Here is a 24550-nt window from a genome sequence, read left to right as displayed (position 1 = left end):
ACACAAATGTTTAAATTTACATTTGGAAAGATCATTCCAGAAGCTTAATGTCAGCCTGCTGTGTGTGTGTGTGTGTGTGTGTGTGTGTGTGTGCCTGTGTGTCTGTGTGTGTGTGTCTGTGTGTGTGCGTGTGCGTGTGTGTGTCTGTGTGTGTGCGCGTGTGTGTGTGTGTGTGTGTGTGTGTGTGTGCCTGTGTGTGTGTGTCTGTGTGTGTGCGTGTGTGTGTCTGTGTGTGTGTGCGTGTGTGTGTGTGTGTGTGCCTGTGTGTGTGTGTGTGTGTGTGCCTGTGTGTCTGTGCGTGTGCGCGCGTGTGTGTGTGTGTGTGTGTGTGTTTGAGGTGAAGTTGTAGGATTTGCTTGTCCTTGTTAATGACTCGGTCCACTTCGTGCAGTTTACCAGCACCACTGGCAGCACATGGCTGACTGTTGGTACAGTGCTCTTAGAAAGCCTTTGAAAGCCTCACCTTTAAACACCTGTAGTTATTGTGGTCAAACAGCCTTTGTCTCATCTGACCATAAAACTTCTCCAGAAAGTGTTTGGCAGGATGTTTCAGCCAAGCTTGAAGGAAAACAAAGACTGACCGTGTGCATATATGGGGCATCTCAGGAGCCTGAGGTGTTTGTGGGCGTTGGTGTTTCCTCCTGGACTGTAGCTCTGACACTCATCTTCTGTCTAATCTTATGGACATATTTGTTTTGAGCTTGTTTTGTCTGCACTGGCCTGCATGTTGTTAAATGTTGGTTTCCTTTTTTCAGATCTTTCTACACTGTATATATTATTCTGCTGCGTGCACTCTTTTATGCCTCTGCTTCTGATATCCACGGTTTACTTGTGTCATACACCACAACAGAATGCCGCATTTTTGGGGGAATGCATGATATGCATTTTTCCATGTGTTCTACTTATTATTAAGTTATAAAGAGAGCAGCTTATAGAAGAAAGAAAAGTCTGACACATTTTAACCCACAGCCCTGGAGAACACTGAGGCTGCATAGCTAATGCATAGCAATCAATAACACTGCACAATGTTTAAGCTCACTATGATAATGCATATAAGTCAATATGATTGTTTGAGAGAAACTGCACCTCAGAGAGCAGCAGTAGGGGGGCATCAACAAAAAGCTTGAGTCCAGAGAGTTTCCATTAAAACAAAACAAAAGAGCAGGATTTTAATTCCCCCCAACTATTCTTCACACCTCATGAATAAGGTGTGAAGAAGAAAAATGTTCACTGATGAAATTCTGCTTTCTGTTTGAGATCATCAGTTGATCTGTTCCAAGGTAATTAAGTGAAGATTAAATCCTCAAGAATCTACATTTTACTTAAAAAATATGTTTCACTATGTTATGTACTCCAAGTATTAAGAGGAAATCTAGCACCGGAGCAGTTCGCAGCCGAGTGCAAAGCAGCAGGAATGAGAATCACCACCTCCAAATCTGAGGCCATGGTCCTCAGTTGGAAAAGGGTGGAGAGCCCACTCCAGGTCAGGGACGAGTTCCTGCCCCAAGTGGATGAGTTTAAGTATCTTGTGTTCTTGTTCATGAGTGACGGGAGAAGGGAGCGGGAGATCGACAGACGGATTGGTGCTGGTGCTGCAGTGATGCAGACGCTGCACCGGTCTGTTGTGGTGAAGAGAGAGCTGAGTGTAAAAGAGAAGCTCCCAATTTACCGGTCGATCTACGTCCCTACCCTCACCTATGGACACGAGCTGTGGGTAGTGACCGAAAGAACAAGATCGCGGATACAAGCGGCAGAAATGAGCTTCCTCCGAAGGGTGGCTGGCCTCTCCCTTAGAGATAGGATGAGAAGTTCGGCCATCCGGGAGGGGCTCAGAGTAGAGCCGCTGCTCCTCCACATCGAAAGGAGCCAGTTCAGGTGGTTGCTCAGGCACTGCTAAATTTCATCAAGGCACCACTAAATATAACATTACTATTATATTTTCCTAAGTTCTCTGTTGGAGACAGTACAGGTCACAGTGAAGCAGGTCAGGCAGAGTAGGGCCTGCTGATGGTCTGTTTGAGGCTGAAGCTCCGGCGCATGTGTCACAAACGTCCAAAGCTTCATTCGAGATGTTCCCACTTCAGTACCCGATTCAATCATTTATAAAGAAGTGACTCACTGGCAGAGTTTGTGCCGTGTTTGGGAGATGATTTTCTGCAGGAGAGAGTGAACCAGTGTGCCACACATGGAGCCAGGAAGATGATTGAAACCAAGCACACCATTGTTTTTCTTGTGACATTACCAATAAGTTTGATGTGTCACATGGCCCTCTTCCTATTGAAAAAACAAACGTTGTATCCAAGATGGCCAACTTCTAAATGGCCACCATGGTCACCACCCATCTTGAGGAGTTTGTCCCCTCACATATACTAATGTGCCACAAACAGGACTTTAATATCACCAACCATTCCCATGTTATTGTGGTGTATCCATATAAATGGCCCACCCTGTATATTTACAAATGTCAAGAAGCAAAGGGAGACCACAGCATGGTACATGTTTAAACAAGGAAGGCTTATTCATCAAAAAATAGACACAAAAAACTTCACCCCAAAAATTCCTGTTCAAAGCGGCACAACGACAGATATCACACAGAACTGTCACGTGATATTAAAAATAAGCTGGCACCTGAGCTCTGTCCAGTGGGCACACATGATGAGGCAGATTCAAGATGCGTTACATATTTCTGGCCAGCAGATGTCACCAAAGAGCAGTAAACTTGTTCTATACAAGCTTCAGAAAGCTTCATTTGGTCATCACGAGCAGGACTCGGACATAAAGTGATTAACTGAACGAGGCAGCTTTAGTGCTGTAGGTATTATTTATTTTTATATTATTTTATTCTTTTTTTGCTTGAAGAAGAATGGACTGGCTTTATGCTGTTATGAGACTGAGCCATGTTTCTCCTTTTATCTGCTCTCCTAAAGTTCTCTAACTTACTCTGGAAAAGTCATGATAACTAAGGTGTCCACACTTAACATGCGTATATTAAGATCTGTGATTATTTATTCGGAATCATTCTTAGACACTACAAAGGTAGTTTTGTAATTAGATTGCTTTTGAAAGTAACATTTTAATGTTTATCCAGTTCAACCGAGGTTTGCAAAGGTGAAATGGGCTGAATATATTTGCATGTTTCCTTCTGAACAGATGCAGCTTTCTGCATCCGGACTCTGTGTTTGTGAGTTTATGAGATAAAGGACTTCTTTGTAACTAAAACTGATTTTGAAGCATAATTTCACTAACTCATCTACACAAAGCAATAACATTTCTCTGTATTTTATAGCCAACAGCTGGATTTATAAGCACTTATTTTTCAAATCTGGCTTCACAGAGTTACATCTCTGTCTGTTTCTAAGAGCAGGGCTCTGTGGTGTAAAATAGCCTAGTCCATTTTAATGTCCACTTTAATCTCAAAATCATCAATATTGTTGTTTTTTTTTTAAGGTGGCCCTAGCTCTCCTTATATTGTTATGACGATTATTCTGTTGCAGATAAATGTAAAACCCACAGTATCCAGTGCTGACATCTTGAAAACTGTTAATAGTGTGAATAACAGATTCTCCAGTTTCGAACAAATGGTGAACAAAAACATGGCGGAGATTATTGCCGTGCAGATATAGACGTATGGAGATTCTCTGTTACGAAAGAGTTTACCTGAAGCAATGCAAATAGATCTCTACAATCCAGAACTGACTTGTGGTTAATATCTTCTTCATGCTTACCTTCTGTTTCAGAATCTTCTCATGATTTTGCTCCATTTACAAATTGATCACAATTCACTTAGTTGGCAATAAACAAAGTCAAAGTAATCTACGTGGTTTTTGGAAGCTAAATAATAATTTATTGAATGATGATACATTTTGTAATATAGTGGAAAAAACCGTCAGAACAGATATTCGGGGGATACCAATATGAATCACACACTAAAATGGGAATTTTTCAAATTCAAGGTAAGAGAAGCAACAATAAGGTGCAGCAAAGAAATAAAAAAACAAATGACTCTAAAGAAATGAGTATTATGAATGAATTAAACATATTAATGAAGAAAGATGCTCTATCAGATTATGAAGAAATTAAATTGAAAAGACTAAAGGAAGAAATAGATAATGGATATATTAACATGGCTAAAGGGGCCTTTATAAGGTCCAAAGCAGAATGGCTAGAACTAGGTGAAAGAAATTCTAGTTACTTTTTTGCTCTTGAGAAACGAAACCAAAGAAGAAACAATATATCTGCTCTTAAGATTGATAATGACATAACTACTAATCATTTAGATATCTCAAAACATGTTGGTACATTCTACAATGATATATACAAATCAAATTGTAATGTTAATGATTGTGATAGATTTATTGAGTCAGTTAAAAATTCTGCACCAACTATCTCAGAAAACGTTAAAACCAACTGTGAACGTCCCATAACAAAATCAGAAATTTCAGAGGCGATTCGATCAATGAAAAAGGGCAAATCTCCAGGCAACGATGGTTTATCAGTAGAATTTTATTAACATGTCTGGGATATCATTGTTGATCCTTTATTAGAATTATTTAAGGAATGCCGTGATAGAAAGGAAATGTCCACAAGCATGAAACAGGGTGTTATAACTTTAATTCCTAAACCTGATAAAGATCTTCTTATTATAGAAAATTGGAGATGTATGACAGTTTTGAACATAGATTTTAAGATGATCTCATTGGTCTGTGCCAAAAGATTTTTTTTTAAAAAAATCCTGATGAGATCATAGCTGAAACACAAACTGGATTTATGACCAACTGCCATATCAGTTCAAACATAAGGCTTATTTTTGACCTATTAGACTACTCTGACAATATAGATGATGATTCCCTTATTGTGTTTCTTGATTTTTATAAGGCTTTCGATACGGTAGAACATTATTTCTTATTTAAAGCACTCAAAACCTTTGGTTTTGGTCCAAACTTTGTGTCAACTATCGAAATGTTTTATAAAAATATTGACAGTTGTGTCATACTATATCCAAATACTACTAAAAGATTTCCAGTCATGAGATCTGTTCGCCAGGGTTGCCCAATTTCGCCCTTTTTATTTTTGATTGTGGCTGAACTACTTTCATTACACATTTTGAATAGCCCAGTAATTAAAGGTTTATCTGTTATGAGTAAAGAAATCAGAGTGACTCAACTAGCAGGCAACTTTATTCTTAAAAAACAAAGATCAGATTGAAAAAGCTATTTCATTAATAGACAAATTCTCAACTGCCTCCGGATTAAAACTAAACAAATCTAAATGTGAAATTTTATTTTTGTACCAATCAAATGTCAAATCTTTATATGATATTCCTGTCAAAAACTGTGTTAGATACCTTGGCATTCACATCTGTAAGAATGACACGGAGCGTCAACAACTCAACTTCTCTCCCAGGATGGAAAAAACTAAAACTATGTTGAACTTATGGCTCCAAAGAGACCCATCACTTTTAGGAAGAGTCCTTTTGACTAAAGCTGGAGGTGTTTCCAGATTTATGTATCCAGCCCTTTCCCTTAATGTGTATGATTCCATGTGTAAAAGTATTAATAACTTATTTGTTAACTTTGTATGGAAGAATAAGCACCATCATCTAAAAAAATCATTGCTTTCTGGACCTAAAGATAAAGGTGGTTTTGGCCTTCTGGACTTCATGGACCTGAACTATACATTTAAGGTGAAATGGCTAAAAGAATGCATAAAATCTCCTGGATCATTATGACATTTCATTCCACATTTTTCGGAATGTTGGAGGTCTACAGTTCTTATTGTCTTGTCATTACAGTATATCAAAGTTACCAGTTAAAATGTCTGCATTTAATCAACAGGCATTGTTGGCTTGGAAACGATGTTATTCACATAACTTTTCTCCACATAGATCTATTATCTGGAATAAAGAATGTATCACTAAGAGGAACAAATCACTTTATTTGCAGAAATGGATTGATAAAAAGATCATCTATTTAAAAGACTTATTTGAAGCTGAAGGCCAATTACTTAGTTACAATTACTTTATTACACAAAAAACATTCCCTATCAAATTTAAAGATTTTAGCTCAGTAATAAAGTCCGTTCCCAGTGGACTGATTGATTTGATGAAAGGCTACAAAAAACAGAACACACCACATGCATCCGTTAACACTTTTTATATAAATGGTATTGATCTCTTAAGCAAGAAATGTACCAATAAACATATTAGAGAATGTTTGTATAATGCTAAGAAAATAACTCCAAGAGGGAAGTTTTTGTGGAATGCTATTTTTGAAAATATCAACTGGGATAAAGCGTGGCTTGTTCCTTTTAGATTTTGTATAACAAACAAAATAAGACAATTACATTTACAACAGGAAAATACTACATAACATATTACAACATATACAACAGAACATATACATAACATTTCAAGATTCTGTGACATTGATAGAAAATGTACCTTTTGTAAAACTAAACTTGAAAGTGTTACTCATTTGTTTAATGGCTGTTCATATAGTGCTACATTTTGGAGAGAACTTGAAAATTATATACTGTGCAAAACAACATACGAAATCAAAATTGAAGGGAAGGACATTATCACTTATTTTGAAACCAAAGAAAAAAGGTTATGTACCATTGTCAATCTTTATATCTTACTAGGGAAATTCCACATACATAAATGTAAATTTCAAAACTCAACCCATTATTTAATTTGTTTTTGATTGAAACTGAATATTACTTAAACTCTCTTAAATCAACGTCTAATAAAAAAGGTTTATCATTGATTGAAATTCATTCAGAAATTTTCAACAAATGAGCTGTCACAGATACAATTTTCAGGTACAAAGCTATTATGAAGTCTGTCACATCCCTCTTTTTTCCCTTTATTTATTTACCTTTCTTATTTGTCCTGTACGTCTACTGTACAAACTGAGCTGGAATGACTGACTGTTCACGTTACAATTTCAAATAAAGTTCTGAGAAAAAAATCAAGCTAAAAAAAAAAGTTGTTTCCAGTTTGATCACGTGATGAACAAAGGCTGAAAGTGAAAGCAAGCTACGGTCGGTTTCAGCGCCGAGTCCACAGACAGCTACGATGTCCGCGATCAACGGAGCAGAGGTAGGTGCTTCTGTTCTCATGTACGAGCTAAAGCGCCACGGCAGCACAACAACGTTTTTACGGTTAACTTTAGTTCATCACAAAAGCAGCTTTTACACAGCAGCGTTAACAGAGTTAACGATACGGCGCTCACACGGCTGTTTAATACGACTTTCGGTTTAGACGCGGAGCCGTCTAATCTCTGATTAATACGAGCACATTTCTGCTCGGAGCTCTTCCACTCATGCTACGGTACTTTGACTCCGTGGATTTCAGGGCTGTGTGTGGCATTCATGGACGCATCGAGCGTGTTTGAGCGGACGGAACGCCTGCTGTGCCAAAAAGTGTTTGTTTGTTTAATTCATAATCAGACTTTAGTGAACAGGATTTACACAGGGGTTATATAGAAAGTATGACTGCGTTGTTGCACCTACATAACCAATCCAGTCCTTTTGGCCAATTAAAATATCCTTATTGAACTATTGTTACATTTGTTGCCGTTTATGGTGTCCTCTTGGTCAGATTGCACTTTAAAAAAGACATTTTTATTGTGAATAAGACTTTTAACTGGATAAATAAAGGACATATAATTCTACCTTTTCACATCATTGTTGTTTGTAGCTCAAGATGAGTTTCTTTAATTCATTAGGGACACATTTGACACATGTTTCACATGTTCTAGGCCAACAAGTCATTAACATCAGTTTAAATGTAAGAAATTACTTTTTGGCACAATCCCACCAATCTCTGCTCTTTGCACCTGCAGAGAGGTGTACTGCACTTCAATCGTCTCTCAGCCTGTGAACTTTGGCATGTAAAACTATTCAAAAATAATAATTGTTTTTATTATTTTATTATTAACTTGGGCCTATTCTTCTTGTCCTCATTTCTATCATATCTGCACAATGGTACAATACTGAACATGATGTTCTTTTTGATGGCACTATTCTTCATAACATGAATCCAAATAATCATCATCATCATCATCATCATCATCTTCATTAATGATAATACTTAGAGATCTTCCTGACCTTAATGCAGTGGAATATTCCTCTTGTTTGTTATGTACAGCATCTGCTACTCAGTGCAAACATGGGGGGGGGGGGGGGGGGGTGCACAGTTCTGCAGCACTATATACATATGAAGAGGAAAAATATATATAAAATGTACTAATATACAATCCGATGTAAAAAAAAAAAAAAAAAAAAAAAAAAAGCAAATATGTAAATAAATAATGTTTTGTATATACAGTTCAGGTTATTGCACATAGAATTTAGTATTGCACATTCTTAGAGGGAAATGGGAAAATGGGGGGTGGGACTGTGTTATCAGTGCATGTGTGAGTTAAGGGTGGTTATGGTTGTTCCTGTTGTCTATGTGTCTTGCACAGCTGGTGTGGAGCACCCAGAATTTTGTTGTACGAGTACAGTGACAATAACAGGCTATTCTATTCTATTGTGTTTCTATTTGTTTGTCTAACGTGGCAGCTCTGGTATGGACACAGTTCTTGACTCAATAATCTGAGCTTTATTATAATGTAGTGCATTTTAATGGCATTAATGATCAAATAACTAAAGCCGTCCTGTCTTGTTGCAGTTTTTCACAGACATCATTCTCAGCATTGATGAAACTCCTTTTAAAGATAAGGGAACATTAAAGAACATTGTTGAAAATGGGAAGGATTGTTACTCCTATGAGAAGAAGGGTTCCTGTTACAGAGTGAAAGGAACCTTTGAACAGCTGGACAAACTTGTAAGCAGATGCCAAAGAGCGACCGATCATCACAGTACTGCTACACATGGACAGACCGGTCAGCACAATCATCACGCTTCCACTCGTGTCAAATCTGTGGAAGTGTCTCGGGTTGTTATGGACTACATTAATAAAAAATGTGAAGAAAAACTTGGAAAAATTCTTGGAAACTGTTCACTGGTCACTGTACTACAGTCTGACATCACTGCACGGATTACTTTCAGACCACAGAGTGGCTCGTTCCACCAAGCTGCCTTTGTCAGGCAGAGGTTCATCACATTTTACCAGAGAGTTGCGTCTGACCTGCACATCATATCTGTCCCTGGGAATCTACATGAGCACAACAAGCTGCAGAGAAAATTCTCAACTCTCATTTTTGAACCAAGCAACAAGAAACTAACAGTCATGGGACCTTTCCCACACATAGCTGAATTTAAGGAGTTTCTTTGGAAAACTCGTTCAACCAAGCGTCCGGTCAGCAAAACTCCAACAGACAGTCTGAGCAACAGAATCTCAGGGTCTTCATCTGCACACAAAGATCCTGATGATGAATCCTGCCCGATCTGTATGGAAACAATAGTCACAAATAAGAAAAAGACACTGCGGTGCAAGCACTCTTTCTGCAGCGAGTGTCTGGAGAAAGCTTTTGTATACAAGCCAGTCTGTCCCACCTGTGGGGAGTTATATGGTACTCTAAAGGGGACGCAGCCTGATGGAGGCACTATGGAGGTCACCAAAAACGCTTCACCTTTGCCTGGTTATGAGAAGTATGGAACAATAGTCATCCACTATTATATTCCAAGTGGCATTCAAAAGGTAAGAGTGCAGATACAAGGTCATTTTGACTGTGATCTGCTTCCTGTTTTCAGGCACACACGTTTGACCCGGCCAGAGTCATAATTATTAAAAACAGAAAATAGACTATGGCATAGACTAAAACCAGACAGCAGAATATAAGAACTTAACTTTTAGTGTGTGTGTTTTTTGTTACCCTTTCATGACCCCAGTCTGCAGCATCTAGGCTTCACATCATCATCATCATCAGAAAAATGTTCCATCTGCTCACCTCACTACCACAAAACTCTGGGCTGCACTTCCACCAGAGCTCCACACTATACATTCCCCTTCTCCTTTTAAATCACATGTCAACATCCATCTGTTCAGAACTGCATACCCGTCATTATAACTTGGTCCTAGTCTCTTGGTACCTTGATTAGTTTTAAAGTTGTGACTCGATTTTTTTACTTTATTTAATCGTCTGTTTTTATTTTGCTGTACTAATGTCAGGTGACCTTGAGATCATCTCAAGGAGCAATCTGTTTGGTTTACTGAGATTCCCCTCTGTGGCATGCTAAGTTGCTAATCACACGTGTAAAACAAGATACCTGATAGATAGATAGCCTGAGTCCAGCTCCTGTCACCACATTAACCTGGTCCTGGTGACTGGGATGTTACTGTTTAGCTTCTACCCTTCTACGACTCTTATCAGTACCTGCACCAGATTTGATCCTGTGTGACTTGCAGTGGGCGTGTTTGTCCAATTGCATTACCCTCTTGGTTGTGTTGTTGTGTTGTAGTGAGCAGTCAGTCACATAGCTTTCCATTGCCCTAGTTCATGTGTCAGTGAATTAGGGCTTTGGCTAGTTCACTGGCAAAATGTGACTTGTATTTAATTTTATTTATATAGAACCATATCACTACAAGAATCACCTGGAGGTGCTTTATATTGTAATGTAAAAATAACCCTACACCAGGCATGTCTGCTGCAATGAGCATTCAGGTAGCATTGGTCGCAGCGTCAGCCCCGAATTAGATCAGACTGAGCAGGAACACAACCCAGTATGCTCCTAATGTCACCAGCCTGGAGAAATGGGAGGGCTGTGTTAGGAAGGGCGTCCGATATTAAATATTTGTCCGATCAATCAAAAACTCAAAGAGGCGTTTTGGAGGTCGTACACCTGTGTGCTAGATGACTGTACATGAAGCACACAGGTGGGTTCATTCATGTGAGACTCACAACTTCTGTCTTGTGTGCATAATTTCAAGAACTCCTCAGCACATATAAGCTTTACTTTTGTAAAGAGTAATAAAGAAAGCAACTGCAAGGTTAGGCCCTAAAACTACAGCTACCTGAGAGCCAAATCCACATTAAGTCTAGACAAGTTAGATAAAGCAGAGAAACCTTTTCTGTGTGTCTGCAGGAGGAGCATCCCAACCCAGGTCAACCATATGAAGGAGCATCCCGCACAGCCTACCTTCCAGACTCCTCGGAGGGCAGGATGGTCCTGGGCCTGCTGAGGCGAGCCTTCGATCAGAGACTCATTTTCACCATTGGACGCTCCACTACCAGTGGCAGAAACAATACAGTCACATGGAACGATATCCACCACAAAACCTCAACACATGGAGGACCGACTCAGTAAGGACAATGGCAACACTGCAGCTCATTGATGGATTGATTGTACCCTCAGTTTCTTCTATATTTAAGGGATGTCCACACAGGAAGCACCACTAGTGAATATTTCAGGCACTGGTTGCTGAGATCACACTTTATTTACCACATTAGTGGTTCTTTTGCTCACTGTTGCTTGAAGTCACTTACTTTCATGTCCGTGCTGCGGTCTCTGGAAGGCACCTGCTGTGTGGACGCCCCCTTACAAATGTACTGATGAGTGCATGTCAGCATGTTTTTGCCTCTGAACATTTTTTCCCTTGCAAAGAGAACTAGCATGTATTGATTGCTTTATTTTACATCAGTGTGTGTTAATGTGTCTCAGGCTCATTGTTAGCTGTTTTCATCACAGGTGAAACTGGCTGTAGTTCAGTTTGGTTTGTTAGAAAGCACCTGGTAAACTGACACTATGTCATTTAAGTTAGATGTCTTACATATTAGCCTACCTTACAGTCAGACAGCCATATGAACAACATGCTGGATGTTTCAGACACCAGCAGAACCAGGCAGCAATCTACAGCTGGGTGATGAGAGGATAGAGGCCAGCGTACCACAATCAAGGACAAGAGTAGACAGGAGTTAATGACGTGCAACAGGAAGAATATAAGGCAGCACTTATTTTCCTTCTGACTGTGTTACAGCTACGGATACCCCGACTCCGAGTATCTCAGCCGAGTTCGAGATGAGCTGAAAGTCAAAGGAATTGAATAAGTTTAAGGTTTGTGTCTCCACAAAGAACACTTACGATTCTTTTTCTACTTTTTGTCCCCGTTTCATAATTCAACATTTTGAACATAAACTGTTTTTACCATAAACTGTAATGTTGGAAGCAGCTAATATTTCCAAAAGAAGTAACAGTAGTAACACTTAACTATCTGCAAAAGGCACAAACAGTGCATACGAGTAGATGTAAGGAGTTATGACATGACGTGTGTTTCTGTTCACTCTATCACAGGTAAAAGGATGCAGCCGTCCCAGACTGATCGCTGCTCATCACAAGCTGAAGGAACACGAAGCGTTTCCTCTTGTTGTGCCTTCATGATTCATCATGTTTGACAAGAAGCCAGTTTAAGTTGATTCTCCATTAACCCCCCCCCCCCGGGGCCCCATAAAATATCAGCTACATTGTATAAATGCACTTTGGTAACACTAACCAGAGGTCTTAATAAGGAGGATGGCTAACGTCCCCGAGGTCACCCAGTTGTGTTGTTGGACCTGCAGTGATTACGTTGCTTCACTCAGTGTCGGCTAACAAACATGCAAAGTGAAGCAAAGTGCTGGGATGAGCGCTAACTTTAACTGTCCATTCATCTGATTTTTGTGTTGTTCTTTCATTATATGTATTTAGATGTATGTACACTGATTAGGTGGCATGTTTTGTGACTGTCCAGAACTCCAATTTCCTTTTTTTTTTTTTAAAGTATAAGCCACATTTAGCTAAATGAAGGTAATGTTGATTTCCTCTTCTGAGCACAGGCAGCCACAGCATGGCTCCTCTAGGACTGGTGGTGCTATTCTCCAGACTGATTGGTCAGTGAGCTGTGATTGTATACCTGTTCAATCACACCTGTAACCTTGAACAGAACCTCCTCTTAAGCAGTTTAGAGTCGATGTACGAGGTAAGAAGTGAATCATCACTAAACAAACTAAAGTAACCTTCAGCCCAAATCACACTTTGGGCTAAAAAGTTGCTCTCCAGATCATCCATCAGAGTACGAAGTGTGTGACGTTTAACACACACTTACACAGAAAGAGCATACAGTGCTTGTGTGAATGAGGCAAGTTGAGTGAAGCGCTTTGAGTGCGCTTTAGAACTGTTCCATTTACTATTCAAGTTTGTGGTGACAGAGCGCTGAATGCATCCAGTTAAGCAGTGTATCAGTGTCACACTCGACCCACCGACCTCAGGAAGTGTTACACAGTCCACTCTACCTGGTGTTTACGTTCAGACCTAAGCACCTAAAGAACGCGTGGATGGACATCCCTGTAAGACTTCATTAGTGTTTGGTGAAGCTGTGTTTATCAGTATGGTACAGCAGTCACCAGGCTGCACCACACATCTGTGCCCAGCTGTAGGGCTGTGCGACATGACCAAAATCTCATATCCCGATATTAAGACATCTATCGTCCGATAACGAATCACAAAAATGTAACATTTTCTGTAAATTCTGTGAATGTCGGGCAGCTCGACTTGCGGGAAGTGTTTCCAGCTGGGCGTTGCGTACCTGGAGTCGAGTGTTTTAACTGATGCATGAAACGATACATTTTTAGACATAGGTTGTAACGGCCGCCGTTTTCTTTGTGAGTATTTATTACACGGCGTGCTGCGGGGAAAAGCCTGTTCTAACGTTTTAGTCTAAGGTTTATTTTTTAGCACCTGGCGGCTCTTTTTTGCTTCTCATCTGTAAATAATCTGCTCTTTCACGTGATTCAGTTTATTTTGAAAAGTCTCAACAGGATCTTGAGCTTTATTGTGAAAGGTTTATGTGGAAAATAAACAAGCGGACATGCGGTGGTTTTACCGTCGTTGTTGCTAACGACAACGCATAAAAACAAGCGCTTGTCCTTCCGTAGTGTGGTTATATTAAATATAAGAGAAAGAGAGAACTTTAAGAAATTAATATAGCCACTACAGTGACCATCAAAATAATGAAAAAATATTGCCGTAAACAGTTTATTTTGCGACACCACGAAACAAACGATAGCGTAAAATGAAACGATAGACGTTTTTATATCGTCATCCGATATATATCGTTATATCGAACAGCCCTACCCAGCCGTGTCATTGGTGGACTTTGTATAAAAGTTGCATTTATAAATTCTGACTTAATTCACTGTGTTGCAAACAAATAACAACAAAAAACCATGAGTAGGTGTGTCTGTGACTTCTGTTCAATAGTTTCCATTGGAATTGAAGCTGACCTGGCAGATTAGTGCTACACAGCTGACACAAGCACAGAGACGTGGTTTAAACATCTAAGTCAAACGTTATGATCTGGCTGTTCTTGGATCTGTTTTCAGGACAGTACACAGACTGGACGTCCCTTTATTTAGAGAGCACACATCACTTTGCTGCAACATGTCATTCCTTATGCACAAGCCTCCTGATGGATTTGTCTCTTCCCTCGTTAGATATGGAAAAGAAGAAGGCCATCCTAATTAAGCAACATCCTTCATCACATCCATGAAGATCAAACCTGTGACCCAACAGTGTAAAACAAGCATTCAGACCAAACTATGGTTCATGGGGAAAAGGCTTTGTACATTTTGACAGTGAACCATAAAGTTATGCCCAATTCAAACACATCAATAGGGAGAATGTGAGGCTGGATTCTTCTGACAGTTTGTTTCACTGACATGTACCCAGATATCCAACAGAGGGACAAATCTGAGGAGTTCGGGTAAAACATAGAGACAGTGGCTACATCAGCTCCACTGAGAACCACAGTGGACAAAGACGAGAGCTTCTGATTTACATACCGTAGGTTACACTTTACTGATTAACCCTCTGACTTAACAATGGGATTAGTTTGCCAAGTTAAAATAACCTCAGAATTCCTGGGCACATCTTGAGTGGGTTCACTGAGATCACAGACCCACACTTGATAATACAGCAGAGCCTGTCTTTCCACTGATAGTGGTGGAGTTCATACTCATTTAAACTGAAAACTGCTTCCAAGAAGAAATAATGGCATTAAAGATACACATCGATGAACATGATACAATCAGTTTGTGCAGTTCTTAAGGCCTTTTGTTTTTGGTGTGACGTGGTTGTTACTGGTGAAGGAACCCTGCTTACGTTTCAGATGACGTTCTTGATTAGACGTAGTGTCCAGGTTCCCAGACTGAGCTTGTTTGGTGCAGACAGTACATCGCATCAGAGTAACGTGTAAACAGTCAGCCTGGGATTTTACTGTGTTTGGAGGTTCCTGGAGTCTCCCTGTACTGGAGAAGAGGTGGATTATGAGTCATCAGACGGAGCTCGTTCACTCAGCAAATTAAGCGACCACTTTTATTTTATGCACCCAAGTTCAGGCAGCATGAGCAAATTCTGGAGGAGGAGCCTGCATTGAGCACCATGTCTCACTGAAATGTGTCATTCTAGTTGGGAACATACCAACTGTAGCTGTGACTGATACTGAGTTTGTTCTTTATTAAAGTGGAACATTTGATCCTTAATAAACAGAGTAAAAAGGCGCTGTCCCACCACCTGCTGCTTTAACCCTGGCGTGCTAACATTAGCTGGTGTGTCTGTGAAGGTCATCCAGCTCTTTCCAAACTCCTTACAGGGCTGATATTAGTCCTGCACCAAAATCTGGTATTTTCATTGCAAATACTTCACACCTGTTTTTGTTCAACTACTTTTGAGAACATTTCTCCTTTGATCAGCACAGAAATGACAGAAGCTCAAATCCAAAACACCTTTTGCAGGAGCATGGCCTGGTCCACGATCGGCAGTGTTGATCCCACAGGAACTCATCCAAGAACAGCGAGACCGCTCACATCTATATAGCACGTCTCTAGTCTTTACCAACCACACATACATACAGGACTTTATTCTGTACACTTCATGCACATCATCTCCATGGCCAACTTAGAATGACCAATTACCCAAGCATGCATGTCTGGACTGTGGGAGGAAGTGAGACTAGCTGGAGGAAACCCATGCAGCACAGGGAGAGCATGCAAAGCCCACACGAAAGGCCTCAGCCAACCACGAGACACCACAGTGCTATCGACGGCATGGCCGCCCCACGCCGACAGCACTTTAAATACTCAGCTGCTTTTATGGTGTCTGATGTTGTTCATTGAACTGGAAAACTGAATGAAACTTGCCCAAGCCTGATGGGAAATAACTTTTGGCTTCTCAACACTTGATGCCAGCGTTTTTGCAAACCAGAGAGGAACTTGATGGTTTATTATCATCATCATGGGTTCTCAAAGTTGTTCAACATTGGAACTGAAATTGCACTTCTCTAGTCAAAGGCCTGGTCCAAATGTGAGCGAGCTATACATCAAGTTTTACTTCTTCATTCTGAAAATGTAAAGGAAGCCATACAAACCAGTGACGTTTGGGAAAAACCAAAACCTCGACACAGCTACAGACTGGTGTCAAATAAAAGGAACACACAAATCCTGTGGCTTAGTAAGAACATAGAGCCAGGATAGGTTCAGCGCTACAGCATCGTCCCTCACTGGGTGTGTTGATGATGAAAGGCTCGTTCCATCATGTACTGGTCCATCCTCGTGCCTTGAGGGTGGCCATATTGTTATTGTAGGAGAGGTTTCATCATCATTTTCGGTGAGTTTTCAGTGACTCACTTCTAACTATGCCAGCAGCACAACAGAGCCAAACCAAACAGGAGTTAGTGTCTCAACAACTGAGCAAACATCTGGAACTCATCTGATGGTGGCCCACAGTCACAGAGTGGACCAGTATAGATGTTACTCCCAATAAATTAGACTCCAGCTCATTAGCTAACCTTTTACTTTCCTACTGCTGTGCACCTGTACATCATTGTTGATAACCTGTGACATCTGTACCACACTTGTTAAAAAAAGAAAACAGGATATGAATCAGTGATTTCAGGCCTACCCACACCATCAGCAAGCACTTCATGTGACGTGGCATTTAACCACGGTTAGTTTTTATGAAAGTGAACACATAACTGATGCAGGGTAGAGACAGGGTCATGGAGCATCATCAAAGAGAATCATCAGGAAGGAAAAGAAACAGGAAGAGGAAACAGGGCAGCCCATGCCACAAAATCCAGGCGTCTGGTACCAGAAGTCACTAAAGTCTAAATGTCGGGGTCAGAAGTAATTTTCACCCCCACTGTCACGTCAATGCCACTGCCTGCTGTTCCCTCATTTAGTGAAAGCAGCCACCACAGCCCATAGCAGCTCGTTGGTGTTGGCCTTCATGCTCTCCCCTTCTGGCTCCAGTTCCAGCAGCTGCCGCACTCTCTTCATGGCGAGGTCATACTGATCATCTAACAAGGGGGCAAAGGCATTTTCCAGAACATCAGAGGAATGGGCTAAGAAGATGAGAGCCAGGAGCCGCTTGTCCATTCGATGAGGATCATTCACCCACTTGTCCAGCACAGCCTCCTGCACCTTCTTAATGAGGCGCTGTTTGATGATGTTGTTGGTCAGGGGATGTGTCGTCATGTCAAACAGCAAAAAGTTCTGCTTCTCCGTAGTCAGGACACCTTTTTCCACCAGGTTTTTGGCCAGCCGTTCACGAACGTTCCTCAGCTGGTAATGAAGCTTCAACGGGTTCCACGTCTCTCCTACAAGGAGCCGACAGAACACGAGGCCGTTAGAGTCGTCACACACCAGCATAACCAGCTCAGCTACATCTACACCACAGACAACAGGAAGAACCGCATCAGTGCCAGTACAGCAAAGGCCTCAATGAACCTTTAGCACAATAAACTGTAGACAGTTTGGTGTGATTAGAGATGTCGGTACTTTAAAGTTGTCGGTGGATTGGTTGTTACAACAGCATACCTGTCAACCAGTTCAGAAGGAGGGTTATTAACTGGCTGTATTTACCTGCTTCATAGTGCATACGTTACAGCACTCACACTCTAACTACACTTTACCTGCAAACACAGACAGTGTTTTCTTAAGAGTCACTTGGAAACACAGTGAAGAAGCACACAGTGCTGTGGGAGAGCCCACAGTAGTAGGGCAGCTGAACTCACCGCTGAGCAGTTCGATCCAGCTCTGCACAGTCTCTGGTGGCTGAGTGTCTTTGATGTGTTTGAGAGCTTCGTCCAGGAGCACATCACCTGTAGGAGCATCTGACTTGCAAATCACCTGCAAATGCATCCAGAGTCAGAGCAGGCAGAACGTGGAAATGTTCTTAACTCTGAAAGAATCCTGTAAATGAATCAAGGCTTTGCTGAACCATGAAAAGTCCTTACCAACAAAGTGGGAGCAGATTATTATAGTAAAGACTGACATGACATGTGAAATGGCACTTAGTTAACTAAAATACAGACAAACTAGGCATGTGTGGGACTAGTCAGCTCATCGTCGCTGCCGTCACTAGTCAGTAGCAGACTTACCAGTCAGTTAATCTGTTAAAATTTTATTCCCAATGATGATAAATGGTTGTGTCCTAAGCAGCCACCAGATGGAGCATTGTTGTTGAGAAATAATGAGACAGAGGATAAAAAAATACGAGCTTTCTCCAAAAGGTGGGTGGGCTCTCCTTAGCAACAGGGGGAGGGGCTCAGAGTACCGCTGCTACTCCTCCACATCAGAAGGACTGCTAAGGCCATGCCCTCCTCAATAAGGCTGGGCAAGTCCTACCAGGAGGAGGCCCCGGCACAGACTGGAAACACTGGAGAGATTACATCTATAGGCTGGGAAAGGCTCGATGTTTCCCCTGATAAGCTGAAGGAGGTGAAAGAGCGAGGTCTGGGCCTCCCTGCTGCTGCTGCTGCTGCTGCTGCTGCTGCTGCCGCCTCGCGATATCACTGCTAATAAGTTGATTTATTGTTACTTTAGCTTTTTACAGAGGTGGCTGTCAGTTTGTCATACTTTAGTATGTGAACATCTTCTGTAGCAGCATGTTTTCATATCCAACATCAGTTTGCTGTAAGCATTTTCCTCTTCGTTGTCTGTCTGGAGTATAACGTGTAACGTTGATAAGGTGTTTAGTATAAAACGCTTTTATTAGTTTTTGACATTTTTAAGACATGAGTTGCCAGAAACATCTAAATAAAATAAAACTATGCTCAGTTCTAGTATTTGCTAGTTTGGTGAAACCTTTATTAGCGCATTATTAGCACAACTTTAAAAAAGTTGTGTTTTATTGTAATCCCTAGGGCTGTGCGATATGACCAAAATCTTATATCCCGATATAAGACATTTATCGTCCCGACAACAACATAGATCACGAAAATTTTACATTTTCTGTCAGTTCTGTGAATCTCAGGCAGCTCGACCTGTGTAAAGTGTTTCAGCCGCGCGTCATGTACCTGGAGTCGAGTGTTTTGACCGATGCATGAAACTGTAACAGCCGCATTTTCTTTGCATTTATTGCACAGCGTGCTGCGGGGAAAAGCCTGTTCTAACATTTGAGTCGGAGATTTATTTTTTGGCACCTGACGGCTGTTTCGCTTCTCATCCGTAAACACTCTGCATACTCTTTCACGTGATTCAGTTTATTTTGAAAAATCTCAACAGGATCTTCAGCTTTATTGTGAAAGGTTTATGTGGAAAATAAACAAGTGGACGTCGGAGCCACATGCTGGGTTTATGGTCGTTGTTGCTAAAGACAACCGCTTGTCCGTCGGTAGTGTGGATTGTAAAGGAATTTCTTTTACTTATGTTCTAATCACATTATTTTATTGTATAATGCCTTGGTGCCACTGGATTTTAACATGTCTGACACTGTGTGAAACAGCTGTGTACTGCCTTTTGTTTCTGAAGAAGGCATTTAACTGAGAGCCATGTTAGGCTTGGGAGACTCTGCTGACCGTCTGCCCCGCGATCATGCAGGCTCTTCACAAGCTTGGTTTGTCTGTTCTTTGTGTTTGATTAAAGAATGTTAGCTACCGCTCGTCTGCAGGCTTTATTTAAATGGAAAACTTCCACAACAGGATATATTAAATATAAGAGAAAAAGAGAACGTTAAGAAATTAATACTACCGTGACCACCAAAACCATGAAGAAATATTACCGTAAACAGTTTATTTTGTGACACCACGAAAGAAATGATAGCATAATATGAAACGATAGACGTTTTCATATCGTCATCAGATATATATCGTTATATCGAACAGGGCTAGTAACACCTGTACTTATTTTCCTAAATTTCGCCTCTGACATACGCCGGCTATACACAACAATTAGAAATGAAACTGAATTAAAAACAAAGAAAATCTTAAATGAAATAAAAACTGATTAGAAGATACAAAACTGTAACAACATGAGATTTTATGTGTGTGTTTGGACATGAACAGGTGATATTACACGTCTGTTAAAGATGATCTTTCCTGTGCAGGCCTTCACTACATGCCATGACACTAATACACCAGCAGGGTAACGATGTCTACATGGGAAACAGCTTGTGTACACAGTGAAAGCTTAAACATAACCGTGTCGTACCTTCCTGGCCAGCAGACCTTTTCTCCTCATGCCACAGGCCTCCAGCTGAAGGCGTCCTCGCAGGGCCAGCTCGATCAGCATACACCCTCGCAGCCCTGATGAAATGCAGTCATTCCAGAATGAGGTGTAGCCCTGTGTAATGGGACACAGGATTACAATCCAGGTTGTCAAAGGGAGCCTTCCCTGTACTGCCGGCTGTTCACCCTGACAGACCGTGGACAGGTTGCCGGTCTGTTGACCTGTCAACGGTGTCTGTCACAGGGCTAACACACAGAGACAGACAACCATTCACACTCACACTCCACACCTAAGGGCACCAACCAACTCAACCCCACTAACTGCATGTCTCTGAATGGTGGGCAGAGCCAGAGAAACCCGGAGAGAAACCACGCAACCACGGGGAGAGGTAAACTCCCCGTAAAGGGAGGTGTGGGAATCGAACTGCATCCTGTTTGTGGTATATTCAGTTGACTGTACATGATTGGGACAGGAACACAGCTGTCTACATAAGCTCCCATACATAACAGCACAAGTCAGAGCACAAACCCAACCATCAAGTCCAAGAACACGTGTGTAAACCAGGACTGTATCGAGGCACAGATCAGGGGAGGGTACAAAAAGACTTCTGCAGCACTGAAGGTCCCAGTGTACAGTAACATCATCTATAAACAGAAGTTTGGAAACACTTCTTAGAGATGGCTAATCTGAACGGCTGGCACATGACAGCCGCTTGCAGTTTGTCACCCGAGGGACTCTCAGACTATGAAAAACAAAAATCTGATGAAGCAAAGATTGAACTCTTTGGCCTGGAAGACAAGCGTCATGTCTGGAGGAAACCAGGCGTCCCTCATCACTTCCCTACAGTGAGGTGTGGTGGTGGCAGCATCATGCTGTGGAGATGCTTTCTAGCAGCAAGAACTGGAAGACTAATGAGGGTCGAGGGAAAGAGGAACGCAGCGACGTACAGAGACATGATAACGTGCTCCAAAGAGCTCTGGATCTCAGACTGGAGGGGAGTAAGCTGGAGTAAGCTGTGCGCTTACTTTTGCTTTTGCTTCACCTCCCGCACAGTTACTTACCGATCCTTACAGAACATATATGCATATGTCCATAGTGACAGCAGTGTAAGCTGGGTGATTCTCTACAAGATGCACATAGATGTCACTGACCTGGAGCTCTAGGAGACACTTTGACACTTTTGAGGCAGAATATGGACCACAAATGTCATCGTTTCTCTGTTCACTGTTAGCATCACAGTGGAATCATGTTTTAGCCACCAGGATAGTGAGTTGGTCACACGACTGAAAACTATGGATAAATGGCTCATTTTAATGTGTGCACCACCCGGGCTAACTCTTATGATCATTATTTAATACTTGTTGTTGCAGCAGGAGCTTTTCTGACCTCTGAGATTCCTCCTGAAGTTCAGTGCTGTGAATGTAAACTACTTCAGTTAGTGAGGGAGGGAGGGACTGAGTGCTGGTCTGTCTGCAGCGGTGTGAAGCTGCATGTCAGCTGAAGGAGGCAAACACGGCACTGTTTGTCTCAATATTGTTGAAAATTTCAAGTCTAGATGACCTGAATATCAGATTATCAGTTCTGTTAACAACCAATCATCAGTAGCTTGTCATCAAAGCAGAGTCCCACAGCCCTGGCATGGGTGGGAGAGGACCACGCTCTACTTTATCAACATGGATTTGAAGGAATAATGTTTGGTCACCCACTGAAAATCATCCGTCGTCATTTCTCAGCCAAACTTGTGATAAACTGGACTCTTGTTGTATACCTGAAACTCTCCATCAACCTGTATCCTGTAAGAGCCATTTGGCAGCTGCATTAACTCTTTACAGAAGAAAAAAAAAACCGTTTTTGTGTTACTGACGTCAAAGTTAAAACGAGCAAACAGTGTTTGTATTTTTGTTTCAATTGATACGAGTTTCCAGTTAAATTTAGAGCTTAAATGACTCCGTTTTAGTTGCATTCCTAATGTTATGTGAACGGGACTGAATCCGTACTCGAGGATTTTAAATTTTCGGTAGATTTCACTTTGCTTGCTGTTCGTAGTTCAGTGACAACACATCATGGATACATCTACGAGGGTCTGATGTCGCTAAACACACCTTTAACTGGTACTGAGCCACTTTGTATTAGTTATAACAATCAACCACTCCTGTAAACAGTTTTTTACTTTGACTCCATTCCCCGTTTATTCTTTTTACTCATTGTGTTAGCTTAGATCTACTAACATCAAGCGATAACGTCAGGATCGTCACACTTATTCTCCGACCATTACTACTGAACTAGCGGAAAATATCATTTCTTTTCATAATCGTGTAGAACCAGACATTAGCTGTCTCGCTGCAGACCGAAGACACCAACTGTTGTTAGCTACAGCTAGCATTGTAGCAAGCAGGGATGCTAACTTACATAGAGCTGTTTGGAGACTACAGCTAACGTTAGCCGAGCGATAACGTTTACCGTATTTGTTACAGCGTTAAAGCGCAGTTTATCTGCCATTACCTCTCGGTCCTTCAGTCCTAACAGCAACACTTCTTCCATTAGTGTGAGACGTGTTTCTTTCGAGTCTCCGGTATCATCATCGTCCTGATCCTCTGCTCGCCGGGGCCCATGGTCTTCTTGGCCGGACGGTCGGTCTTTCTCAGCGGCGTTACGCGAGGCTTCGGTCCGCCTCTGCACGAGGCCCGAACTCCTCTGAGTCAACGAAGTCATTTCTGCAGGCGAGTGTGCTCAACAACTACGAAAGCAACAAGCCTGGGACTACTTTCACCCAAGTACTTGTCAACCATAAGTATTTTGTGTACAGGTTAGTACCCTTATCAGGAGGAGTGCTCCTCCCCTTCCCCACCTTCCGCAACAGCGTCTGTCTAATATGGCGCCGAGCGGAGACTGTGGTACCAAACCCATCCAGCAGGTTTGGTACCACAGTCCTGCTGGATACCAAGTGACCCAACTTTAATTTAGTCTGAATGCCACACCAGCTCATTTCATCAACAATAAATCACATTTTCCACCGAAGATCTGCGAGTGTTCATGTTACCTATGGCTAAAAAGTCCAAAAAGTCAAAGTCTCATGCTTGGACAGACCCACTGGACTCCTCCATATAAAAACAAAATCTGAATATATACACAGATTAATGAAAACAAATAAGTACATTAAAAATACACTTGTTCCCAAGTGGAACCACAAGATAAACATGATTAAAGAACCAAGTTAGTTAACTGGGTAGTCTTTATTATTCTGGAGCTGTTCCTCTCGTGCTCTGTGTTCATTAATCATCTTCACCAGTGAGGGAAGGAATGACTGCTTGTACTGGTCATGCTTACATAGAAAAGCTGTGTACCTTTGCCCGAACTTTAATAAAACATCCCCAGAATGGAGAGCATGCATGCAGATCTGTTATAATGCCGTCTGCCTGTGTGAGGATGGTCTGTTCTAGTAATTCTTGAGAGTTTACAGGAGCTGTCGTGCCCATGATCGTCCCTGTTGTCTTAATCAAAGTTCAAATCTGGGCTTTTGATTTAACAGATTACCAAACCAACACGCAATACCAAACCTTAAAATTGACTCAGTTGTTGCTCTGTAAATCATCATAATATCCCTGCGAACACCAAACAACCCGAGTCTACGGAGAAAGTGTGTCACTGATGGATCCGAGCACAAACCCTATTCGCTCAGATCACTGTCAATATGAACTCCCAGGAGTTAACTTGCCAGATGTTTTGGCCGTGTGCAGCCACTGGAAGGTGATCTCCAACTGACCTGGGATCCACCAGCATCTCCACTGTCTTATTTGTATTAATATGTAGTTGGTGAGCATTACACCAGCTGACACACTCCTACACTGCACAGATGTGCTGGGATTTGCAGTTAAAAGACTAAGTATCACAGTGTCATCAGAAAGTTTCACAACATATTGATTTGGCTGGGAGCTAGTACAGTCATGAGTGTAAAGGTGCTAAACACCGTATCAGAGAAGACAGAGTTCAGCTTAGCCTGCTGTGGCCCGTCTGACAGGAAAGAGTGATACCAGTTCATCATCATCATCGTTTATTTGTATAGCACTTTAAAAAACACACCAGGCAGACCAAAGTGCTGAACAACACAAATCAAAACAACTAGC

The 24550-nt window shown here is 41.5% G+C and overlaps 2 protein-coding genes across 2 annotated transcripts; one reads left to right on the top strand and one right to left on the bottom strand.

Annotated features, from left to right (window-relative positions):
- The first annotated feature begins 3815 nt into the window (after positions 1-3815).
- si:dkey-3h3.3 (E3 ubiquitin-protein ligase DTX3L) lies at positions 3816-12452 on the top strand. Its single transcript, XM_025897084.1, has 4 exons — positions 3816-7099; positions 8675-9646; positions 11032-11249; positions 11924-12452. Exons 1-4 carry the CDS (start codon positions 7076-7078, stop codon positions 11991-11993), a joined length of 1284 nt encoding a protein of 427 aa, XP_025752869.1. The 5' UTR covers positions 3816-7075; the 3' UTR covers positions 11994-12452.
- A 1680-nt stretch (positions 12453-14132) lies between these two features.
- Positions 14133-23321, bottom strand: golph3a (golgi phosphoprotein 3a). The gene is made up of 4 exons (XM_003457033.5): positions 22929-23321; positions 20409-20540; positions 17993-18107; positions 14133-17575 (listed from the first exon to the last, which is right to left on the bottom strand). The coding sequence occupies exons 1-4, from the start codon at positions 23136-23138 to the stop codon at positions 17151-17153; spliced, it is 882 nt and encodes a 293-aa protein (XP_003457081.1). The 5' UTR covers positions 23139-23321; the 3' UTR covers positions 14133-17150.
- Positions 23322-24550: the final 1229 nt, after the last annotated feature.

This window comes from Oreochromis niloticus, linkage group LG12 (assembly GCF_001858045.2).
Source record: "Oreochromis niloticus isolate F11D_XX linkage group LG12, O_niloticus_UMD_NMBU, whole genome shotgun sequence".
In the NCBI taxonomy this organism is placed as follows: domain Eukaryota; kingdom Metazoa; phylum Chordata; class Actinopteri; order Cichliformes; family Cichlidae; genus Oreochromis; species Oreochromis niloticus.
Note: the sequence above shows the minus strand (reverse complement) of the source record. Positions and strands in the feature narration are given on the sequence as shown.